Below are 11,025 nucleotides of genomic sequence, written 5' to 3'. Positions count from 1 at the left end.
TGAAATGCTCCCAAGGCTGAAGCTTGCAGGCGGGAGGGCAGGGTAGAGGGCAAAGGAGGTATGAAGCAGCAGGGTCTGACCCACCCACCCCCTGCTCCTGGGTGAAGATGCCCCAGGAGGCGAGGTCTGCCAGCCTGCATGTCCATGGGAGCCAGAAGGTGTCTGGCGCAGCACCAAGAGGCCTCATCCTTCACCCAAGTTGCTGCTGCTTCGCAGAAGGTAAGGGCTGAAGAGGCATTACAAGCTTAATTATTCTCCCAGGGAGACTGGTCTCCAGAGGAGGAGGCTGAAATTGAAGTCTTCTTCCAATGGGGAAAACAAGTTCTTCACCTTGTGCATGTATCATATCCTCTCTATCCCATTCGGGTGGGAAGGTGGACAAATTCAGTTTAAAAGGGTATTTTTGGCCAGGTGTGAGCGTTTGAAAGGGTATTTTTGGCCAGACATGGTGGCTCACGCCTGTAATCCCAGCACTTTGGGAGGCCAAGGTGGGTGGATCACGAGGTCAGGAGTTCAAGACCAGCCTGGCCAAGATGGTGAAACTCCATCTCTACTAAAAATACAAAAGTTAGACGGGCGTGGTGGCGTGCGCCTGTAATCCCAGCTACTCGGGAGGCTGAGGCAAGAAATTGCTTGAACTCGGGAGGTGGAGGTTCCAGTGAGCCGAGATCGGGCCACTACACTCCAGCCTGGGGAACAGAGCCAGACCATCTCAAAAAATAATAATAATAATAATAATTGTGTGGGGGTATTTTCAAATAATTTTCAAGTCACCAAATCTAATAATAAGGAAAAGGCTAGTCTGGAATGAAAGGACGAGGGAGGCAGACAATGAGAATGAGAATATGACTAAGCCAGGGAGGGAAAGAGCTGGAACGGCTCAGATTCCCAAGGCTGACACCGAAATTTCCTGGGAGGGGCGCTGAGAATGGCCCGAGGGTCTAGAGTGGGGCTTGGACCCAGACTGGGGGAGATCAGAGAGGCAACTCCTTCCTGAATGCCTGGGCGAGATGCAAGTCCAGGCCCTTCTCTAGGGTCTCTTCCCAAAGACTGGTGCGGGTGGGGCAATGGGCTCTTTTGCCGCCGCCTCCCTCCCGCCCGCGGCTCTCCAGCTGGCCCTTATCTCCTCCTTGCACGAATAGCAGTGCCACAGACGCCCCACAGGACTCCGGGAGCCCCATGCCGGCCAGGAATCTGTCCGAGTCTGCGGGCACCCTCCTCTCTCCCCGCAAAGGACTCGCAGGGATCAGGAATCCCCCTAGCTGTTGCTGGGATTCGGAGACAGTCTGCTGGCCTCTGGAGGGCGCGCCTCCGTTGGGGGCTCAGCGTCCCCATCTGCAAAGTGGGGACAGGTGTGTGTCTGGGGAGATTTAATGAATCCTGCCAGGCTGCGGCCCCCGATCCTGCCGTTTGAATTCCAGGGTCGCGGTGGACTGCACGGCGCTGCCGCCTCTGTACGGTGGCGCGTAGAGGCAAAGCGAAAAAGGGGACGCCCCGCGCCTCTTTTCCATCCTGGAAAGGAGTTGGGGTGGTGCCTGGCGCAGAGGCCGTGCGCTCGGGGGCGGGGACGGCCCTCCAGCGCCACCGCGTGGCTGGACTGGACTCGGGCGGCCGGCCCAGAAGAGACGCGAGGGAGCCACAGCCTCACCAGCTACCGCAAAACCAGAACCACGACGACCACAAGTTTTTGTGAAGGTAGCAGCCACGAACGCCGGAGCTGGGCGAACTGGTGTAATATGAGTAAGAAAACGGCAGCTAGTATTCATTGAGCTTTATGACGAGCCCATTACTCTCCAGTCCTTTTCTCATTTAAACTCTAATAATAGGCCGGGCGCGGTGGTTCACGCCTATAATCCCAACACTTTGAGAGGCCGAGGCGGGCGGATCACCTGAGGTCAGGGGTTCGAGACCAGCTTGGCCAACATGGTGAAACCCCGTCTCTACTAAAATTACAAAACTTAGCTGGGCATGGTGACAGGCGCTTGTAATCTCAGCTACAGGGGGGTGTGGGGGGTGGGTGGGTAATAAAAGACAGGAGAATTGCAATAGAGAAAGAATAATTCACACAGAGCCGGCTGTACGTGAGACTGGAGGGTTTTATTTTTTGTTTTTTGGTTTTTTTTTTCTTTTTGAGACGGAGTCTCACTCTGTCGCCCACAGGTTGGAGTGCAATGGTGCGATCTCTGCGCACTGCAACCTCCAACTCCTGGGTTCAAGCGATTCTGCTGCCTCAGTCTCCTGAGTAGCTGGGATTATAGGCATTGCAGGCATGCACCACCACTCCCGGCTAATTTTTGTATTTTTAGTAGAGGCGGGGTTTCACCATGTTGGCCAGGCTGGTCTCGAACCCCTAACCTCAGGTGATCCGCCTGCCTTGGCTTCCCAAAGTGAGAGGATTACAGGCATGAGCCACCGCGCCTGGCCTGGAGTTTTATTATTACTCAAATCAGTCTCCAGGAGCATTGGGGGAGCAGAGTTTTTAAGGATAACTTGGTGGGTAAGGGGAAGCCAGTGAGCCAGGAGTGCTGCTGATTGGTCAGAGATGAAATCATAGGGAGTCGGAGCTGTTTTTTTGGGCTGAATCAGTTCTTGGGTCCAGGGGCCACAAGATCAGATGAGCCAGTTTATCGATCTGAGTGGTGCCAGCTGATCCATCAAGTGCAGGATCTGCAAAATATCTCAAGCACTGGCCGGGCATGGTGGCGCACGCCTGTAATCCCAGCACTTTGGGAGGCCAAGGCAGGTGGATCACCTGAGGTCAGGAGTTCGACACCAGCACGACCAATATGGAGAAACCCCATCTCTACTAAAAATACAAAATTAGCCGGGTGTGGTGGTGCATGCCTGTAATCTCAGCTACTCAGGAGGCTGAGGCAAAAGAAACACTTGAACCTGGGAGTTGGAGGTTGTGGTAAGCTGAGATCACACCATTGCACTCTAGCCTGGGCAACAAGAGCAAAACTCTGTCTAGAAAAAAAAAAAGAAAGAAAGAAAAAAGAATCTCAAGCACTGATCTTAGTTTAGGGAAGGTTAGAATCTTGTAGCCTCCAGCTACATGACTCCTAAACCATAATTTCTAATCTTGTGGCTAATGTTAGTCCTACAAAGGCAATCTAGTCCCCAGGCAAGAAGGAGGTCTGCTTTGGGAAAGGGCTGTCTTTGTTTAAACTATAAACTATATATAGAGGTTTCTCCCAAAGTTAGTTCAGCCTTTGCCAAGGAATTAACAAGGACAGCTTGGAGGTTAGAAGCAAGATGGAGTCAGTTAAGTTCGATCTCTTTCACTGTCTCGGTCATAATTTTGCAAAGGCAGTTTCAAGCTGAGATCGCACCACTGCCCTCCAACCTGGGTGACAGAGCGAGACACTGTCTCAAAAAAATAAAAATAGAAATAAACTCATAATAATCTTTGAAGCGGGTACTACTATCAAATATTAGTTCCATCTCACAGAGGAGGAAACTGAGGTTTAGAAAGTCTGAGCAACTCGCTCAAGTCCTCCCTTGATGGAGAAAGCTGACCCACTGAAGCCCCCAACAATTTCCAACTGGACACCTGGAAATGTGGGGGGAATATTCTAGTTTGCCATGGAGCTGAAATCATCCGGGCTTTAAAGACCCTCCCATGCCCCCATTTGTGGTTAACTCCTGCGTCCCTGCTCCAGGGAGCGGCCTCCACCTCTCTATTTTGAAGGAGAATGATGTCCATGGCCACCAAGGTCAGAGGCCAAAGAACAGAGCTTTTCTCTGATGCCCAGGAGCCTTGGCAGGAAGAGTGCTTGGAGACTTGAGAGTCAGAGATTGGGGAAATCTGGGTAGTCAGGAGCTTCCGGAAGGGTAGGAAAAATGCCAGGTTACTCAAGTTCTGAGCCCTGCTCTGCTTCCAACTGGCTATGTGATTTTGGACAAGTGCCGTCTCTTCTCTGGGTCTCAGTTTCCCTCAAAATGGGAGGATTCTTCCAGAAGGTCTGATATCTCTTCCCTTTCCCCACCTCCCCTTATCTCTCCTACACAAACTGCTCCCCACTGTCCCACCCAGACTGGCTCTAACATTCCAGAAGCCTTGAACTGTGGTTTGAAAGTCCCAGCTGCAAGTTGCTGCCCATCCCTGAGGTTCCTCCTGAGCTCTGGGCCCAGGGCTTTAGGTCCTGCTAAGGTATGTGGTCTTGGCAGGTTGGAGAGATCAGAGGGGAGGAAGGCCCAGTGCCTCTGAGACAGGCCTCAGGGAGGCCTGCATTGTGATGACCTCATTCATTCTATGACATCATCCTCTCACCCACCCTCTCTTCTCCCTGGTCAACCGCTCTGCAAACAACCATCAATCTGAATCCCAAAGGCCTGAGAAAGTCTGTTCTCCAGTACCTGCTGCTGATCTGTTTCAACCAACAAGAAGCACCATGAAATTGGAATTCACCGAGAAAAACTACAACAGCTTCGTGCTGCAGAACCTGAACAGACAGAGGAAACGCAAAGAGTACTGGGACATGGCCCTGAGCGTGGACCACCACGTCTTCTTTGCACATCGCAACGTGCTGGCTGCTGTCTCCCCGCTGGTGAGGAGCCTCATCTCCAGCAATGACATGAAGACCACCGATGAGCTTTTCATCACCATTGACTCCAGTTATCTGAGCCCGGTCACAGTGGACCAGCTTCTGGACTACTTCTATAGCGGCAAGGTGGTGATCTCCGAGCAAAACGTGGAGGAGCTGCTTCGTGGGGCTCAGTATTTCAACACACCACGCCTTCGAGTTCACTGCAACGACTTCCTTATTAAGTCCATCCGCCGTGCCAACTGCTTGCGCTACCTCTTCTTGGCCGAGCTGTTTGAGCTCAAAGAGGTATCAGACTTAGCTTACTCAGGCATTCGCGACAACTTCCACTACTGGGCCAGTCCTGAGGGCTCCATGCACTTCATGCGCTGTCCCCCTGTTATCTTCGGCCGCCTGCTCCGTGATGAAAACCTTCACGTGCTCAATGAAGACCAGGCTCTCAGCGCACTCATCAATTGGGTGTACTTCCGGAAGGAGGAGCGGGAGAAGTATTTCAAGAAGTTCTTCAATTACATCAATCTCAATGCCGTCTCCAACAAGACACTGGTGTTTGCCAGCAACAAGCTGGTGGGCATGGAGAACAGCTCATCCCATGCAACCCTGATTGAGAATGTCCTGATGGACCGCAAGCAGGAGCGGCCATGCAGCCTGCTGGTCTACCAGCGGAAAGGGGCCCTGCTTGATTCAGTGGTCATCCTCGGTGGCCAGAAGGCCCACGGCCAGTTCAATGATGGAGTGTTTGCCTATATCATCCAGGAGAACCTGTGGATGAAGCTCTCAGACATGCCCTATCGGGCAGCAGCACTTAGTGCCACCTCTGCTGGTCGCTACATCTACATTTCTGGTGGCACCACTGAGCAGATTTCAGGGCTGAAGACAGCCTGGCGGTATGACATGGATGACAACTCCTGGACCAAGTTGCCCGACCTGCCCATCGGGCTTGTCTTCCACACCATGGTGACCTGTGGGGGGACGGTGTACTCAGTGGGCGGGAGCATTGCCCCAAGGCGGTATGTCTCCAACATCTATCGCTATGATGAGCGGAAGGAAGTCTGGTGCCTGGCAGGAAAGATGAGCATCCCCATGGATGGCACCGCCGTGATCACCAAAGGTGACCGGCATCTGTACATTGTCACTGGACGGTGCTTGGTGAAAGGTTATATCTCCCGGGTCGGGGTGGTGGACTGCTTTGACACTAGCACTGGGGACGTCGTCCAATGTATCACCTTCCCCATTGAGTTCAACCACCGGCCCCTGCTCTCTTTCCAACAGGACAACATCCTCTGTGTGCACAGCCACCGGCAGAGCGTGGAAATCAATCTGCAGAAAGTGAAGGCCAGCAAGACGACCACCTCAGTGCCTCTCTTGCCCAACAACTGCCCCTTGGATGTGTCCCATGCTATATGCTCCATTGGAGACAGCAAGGTGTTTGTATGTGGGGGTGTCACCACTGCCAGCGATGTCCAGACAAAGGACTACACCATCAATCCAAATGCCTTCTTGCTGGACCAAAAGACAGGCGAGTGGAAGACCCTGGCTCCCCCACCAGAGGCACTGGACTGTCCTGCCTGCTGTCTAGCCAAGCTACCTTGCAAGATTCTTCAAAGGATTTAAACAACATTTTAAGTGGGAGAATAAGTAAATGCATTATTATTCACAATATAATGAGAGAAAGAGAGGAAGATGGCCTGTTGTTTCCTTCTTAGTGTTCCAGTCCATGCTTGGCCCTGAAGGTGGAGATCCTAGGGTAGGGCTGCTCCCAGTGGGTGGAAACTCAGGGCCACTATGTCATTGGAGGTATCCAACAGGGGCTGGAAAGGAACCCCTGGTGGGTGGAATTGAGGCCCCTCCCAGGCACCGACCAAGGCGATGTCTGTCCCCTATTCTGTACCCCTGTGGTCACCTCTCAGGCATCTGCTAGATCAGCAGGTAAACATCTGCTCAGAGCTGTGAAGCATCAAGCTCCTCCAGCACCCGCTTCCCTCAGGTCTTCCGCAAAAGCAGGTGAGGACCCGTCCCAGGTCTAAGAGAGGAACCTCATGGCCAGGAAGGAAAAGGTGATCTGGGCAAGGCTCAGAAAAGAAGGCAGAAGGAACAGGGGAAGCAAGGTTACTTGGCTACTGTATTTGCCCATGCAGCTACAGTAGTTTGTGTCTCATTTGTGGGAAAGTTGGAGGTTCCTTACAATTATTTCTAGTAAGCCAACTACATTGAGAACTTTCTCCAGGAATATGAGTCTGAGGGACTGGGGTTAAAAGAGAGGCCAGTAAAGTGAGAAGAAAGAAACATATCCTGGCCGGGCACAGTGGCTCGTGCCTGTAATCCCAACACTTCAGAAGACTGAGGCAGAAGGACCACCTGAGCCCAGGAGTTTGAGGCCAGTCTAGGCAATAAAGTGAGACCCCGTTTCTAATGTAAAAAATAGTAATAAGGCCAGGGGTGGTGGCTCACGCCTGTAATCCCAGCATTTTGGGAGGCTGAAGCAGGTGGATCACCCGAGGTCAGGAGTTTGAGACCAGCCAGCCTGACCAACATGGTGAAACCCCGTCTCTACTAAAAATACAAAATTAGCTGGGCATGGTGGCACATGCCTGTAATCCCAGCTACTTGGGAGGCTGAGAGGCAGGAAAATCGCTTGAACACGGGAGGCAGAGGTTGCAGTGAGCCAAGATCACGCCACTGTACTCCATTCTAGGTGACAAGAGTGAAACTCTGTCTCAAAAAAAAAAAAAAAAAAGAATCTACTTTTGCGTTTGGCAAGCAGCTAGACTAAGGGCACTAGAAAGCCTGGATTGCTTTAATTCAATTGAGGCATTATATGATTCAAAGTTAGGCTTTAGTCTATTTCCACCTTTATTCTTAGTGTGTAGCCCTTTAGGATCCCAACAAAAATCACTTTTCTGGGGCTTCCCAATTACATATGACTAGCCTCTCTTCTATCTTTTCAGTGCTTGCCCTCTGCTGCCCTGGCCACCTCCCTATACCCTATCACCACCAGCATCTATCACACAGTAATTTATAAGCATTGATTATTGTCTTTCTCCTAGCTAAGATCAATTTTTGCTTTTTCGATGTTGTTGTTGTTGAGATGGAATCTCACTCTCTCATCCAGGCTGGAGGGCAGTGGTGAAATCATAGCTCACTGCAACCTCAAACTCCTGGACTCAAGGGATCCTCCCGCCTCAGCCTCCTGAGTGGCTGGGACTGCAGGTGCTTGCCACCACACGTGGGGAGGTTTTTTTGTTTGTTTTTTAATTTTTTGTGGTGATGTGGTCTCACTTTGTTTCCCAGGCTGGTCTTGAACTCCAGGGCTCAAGCAATCCTCCCACCTCGGTCTTCCAAAGTGCTGGGATTACAGGCGTGAGTCACTGTGCCCGGCATTTGTTGCTTTAAAAGGTGGGAACTCTGTCTTAATCTCTCACCCAGTACCCTTCAGAAATAATTGTGTGGCCCTTGATCTGCCCTGGGAGTGCTGAGGAGGAATTCTACACAGGTTAATCTCTGTCTCCCTGAGAATCCAGGGCTCTTTCCTGATAGGCTGTCAAGTGCTCTCCTCATCCCTGTCACCCCACCCAGGCCAGGGGCTCCCTACCCACTATTCTCTCCCTCGGCCTCTACTGTCCTGGAAGTCCTGGCTAGCCTCTTTTTCAATCCCAGACCTACACCCCTTGAACTTTTTCTCTTCTCAGAGTCTCAGACCTGTTGGCGGGGCTCACTCTGCATTCAAATGGTCTCAAATGGAATCATTTTTATGATGGTTAATTTCTTTTTTTTTTTTTTTGAGACAGAGTCTTGCTCTGTCACCCAGGCTGGAGTGCAGTGGCTCACTGCAACCTCCGCCTCCTGGGTTCAAGCCATTCTCCTGCCTTAGCCTCCCCAGTAGCTGGGACTACAGGCACGCGCACTACTACTCCCAGCCAATTTTTGTATTTTAGTAGAGACGGGTTTTCACCATGTTGGCCGGGCTGGTCTCGAATCCTGACCTCGTGATCCGCCTGCCTCGTCCTCCCAAAGTGCTGGGATTACAGGCGTGAACCACTGCACCCGGCCCTTCTTCTTCTTCTTCTTCTTTTTTTTTTTTTTTGAGACGGCGTCTCGCTCTTGTCACCCAGGCTAGAGTGCAGTGACATGATCTCGGCTCACTGCAACCTCTGCTTCCCGGGTTCAAGCAATTCTCCTGCCTCAGCCTCCTGAGTAGCTGGGACTACAGGCACCCGCTACAACACCCGGCTAATTTTTGTACTTTTAGCAGAGATGGGGTTTCGCCATGTTTGCTAGGCTCTCTCAAACTCCTGACCTCAGGTGATCCTCCCGCCTCAGCCTCCCAAAGGGCTGGGATTACAGGCGTGAACCACCTCGCCCGGCCTGTGATGGTTAATTTTATATGTCAACTTGGCTAGAGCATGGTACCTAGAGAGCTAGTCAGACATTATTCCATATTTTTTAATTATTATTATTTTTTTTTGAGATGGAGTCCTGCTCAGGACTATAGTGCAGGCTATAGTGCAGTGGCACGATCTCAGGCTCACTGCAACCTCCGCCTCCCGGGTTCAAGGATTCTCCTGCTTCAGCCTCCTGAGTAGCTGGGACCCATCACCATGCCTGGCTAATTTTTGTATTTTTAGTAGAGATGGGGTTTCACTATATTGGCCAGGCTGGTCTCGAACTGCTGACCTCAAGTGATCTGCTGACCTCGGCCTCCCAAAGTGCTGGGATTACAGGTGTGAGCCATTGTGCCCAGGCTATTTTTAAATTTGTATTTTATTTTATTTTAGTCTTTTTCTTTTTTTTGTGGAGAATGGGGTCTCACTATGTTGCTCAGGCAGGTCTCAAATTCCTGGGCTCAAGCTTTCCTCATGCCTCTGCCTCCTTAATTGCTGGGATTACAGGCATAAGCCACTGTGCCCGGCTGTTATTTTATTTTTTATTATTTTATTGATTTATTTTCTACCTGCCATTAATGACGCAAATAAATAAATTGAGGGGGCAGAGCAAGATGGCTGGATAGAGGGCTCCACCAGTCTTCCCTCTGCAGGAAAACCAAGTTCGACAACTATATACACAAGGGGAGCACCTTCATAGGAGCCAAAAATCATGTGAGCACTCACAGTGCCTGGTTTTGACTTCATATTGCCAAAAGAGGCACTGAAGAGGGTAGGAAAGACAATCTTGAATTACCCATGCTGCCAGCATCCTCCAGCAGCCACATAGCATGGAGTTCTGTATGTGAGCTTGGGGAAGGAGAGCCCAGTGATTGTGAGGCTTTGCATTGAACTCAGTGCTGCCCTGTCACAGAACCAGGCTATACTCAGCTGCTGCCTGACCACAGAGGAAGCATTTGCACTGGCCCAAGCCAGAGGGGAATTGTCCAGCCAGCAGCTGCAGCTTGAGTTTCGGCAAGCCTCACCAGTGCTCTGGGGCCCTGAGTGAACTTGAAGGCCACAAAGATTACAATTCCTAGGCGAGTCCTGGTGCTGAACTGAGCTCAGAGCCACTGGACTTGGGGGGCATGCAACCTACTGAGATACCAGCCAGCTGGTTAAGGGAGTGTTTGCATCACCCCTTCTCCGACCCCAGGCAGGACAGCTCACAGCTACAAAAGAAAACTCTTCCTTCTGCTTGGGGACAGGAGGGAAAACTAAAGAGGACTCTGTCTTGCATCTTGGATATCAGCTCAGCCACAGTAGGATAGGGCACTAGTCAGAGTCAGAAAGCCTCCATTCCAGGCCCTAGTCCTTACACATTTCTAGACACACCCTGGGCCAGAAGGGAACCTACTGCCTTGAAGGGAAGAATCCAATCCAGGCGGGATTCATCACCTGCTGATTAAAGAGCCTTTGGGCCCTGAAAAGCCAGCAGCGACACCCAGGTAGTAAGCTGTGCGCCTTGGGTGAGACTCAGAGACACATTGGCTGCAGGTGAGACCCAGCACATTCCCAGCTGTGGTGGCCTCAGGGGGAGATTCCTTCTGCTTGAGAGAAGCAGAAGGAAAAGTAAAGGGGACTTTGTCCTGCACCTTAGGTACCAGCTTGGCCACAGCGGGGTAGAGCACCAAGCAGGCTCTTAGGTTCCCCAATTCCCGGCCTTGACTCTTAAATGTCATTTCTGAACCTACACTGGGCCAAGGGAAGCCCACTGCCCTGAAGAGTGAGTCCCAGGCCAGGCCTGGCAGCATTCACCACAGCTAACTGAAGAGCACTTGGGGCCGGTCGCGGTAGCTCACGCCTGTAATCCTAGCCCTTTGGGAGCCCAAGGTGGTGGATCACTTGAGGTCAGGAGTTCAAGGCCAGCCTGGGCAACATCATGAAACCCTGTCTCTACTAAAAATACAAAAATCAACTGGGTGTGGTGGCACTTGCCTGTAATCCCAGCTACTCAGGAGGCTTAGGCAAGAGAATCGCTTGAACCCGGGAGGCAGGGGATGCAGTGAGCCGAGATCACGTCACTGCACTCCAGCCTGGGCCAAAGAGAGAGACTC

The 11,025-nt window shown here is 51.6% G+C and overlaps 1 protein-coding gene across 2 annotated transcripts; it reads left to right on the top strand.

Annotated features, from left to right (window-relative positions):
* Positions 1-899: 899 nt before the first annotated feature.
* CCIN (calicin) lies at positions 900-6,229 on the top strand. 2 transcript variants are annotated; one of them, XM_025359484.1, is made up of 2 exons: positions 900-982; positions 4,334-6,229. In XM_025359484.1, the coding sequence occupies exon 2, from the start codon at positions 4,395-4,397 to the stop codon at positions 6,159-6,161; it is 1,767 nt and encodes a 588-aa protein (XP_025215269.1). In that variant the 5' UTR covers positions 900-982; positions 4,334-4,394; the 3' UTR covers positions 6,162-6,229. The 2 variants fall into 2 exon arrangements, with proteins under 2 accessions (XP_025215269.1, XP_025215268.1); XM_025359483.1 differs by lacking the exon at positions 900-982 and adding an exon at positions 1,133-1,740.
* Positions 6,230-11,025: the final 4,796 nt, after the last annotated feature.

The sequence above is a fragment of the Theropithecus gelada genome, chromosome 15, assembly GCF_003255815.1.
Source record: "Theropithecus gelada isolate Dixy chromosome 15, Tgel_1.0, whole genome shotgun sequence".
NCBI classification, from domain to species: domain Eukaryota; kingdom Metazoa; phylum Chordata; class Mammalia; order Primates; family Cercopithecidae; genus Theropithecus; species Theropithecus gelada.
This window is presented reverse-complemented; position numbering and strand designations above follow the sequence as displayed.

Coding starts and splice junctions, on each gene's coding strand:
- CCIN (XM_025359484.1), top strand. CDS start 4,395: ATGAAATTGGAATTCACCGAGAAAAACTACAACAGCTTCGTGCTGCAG.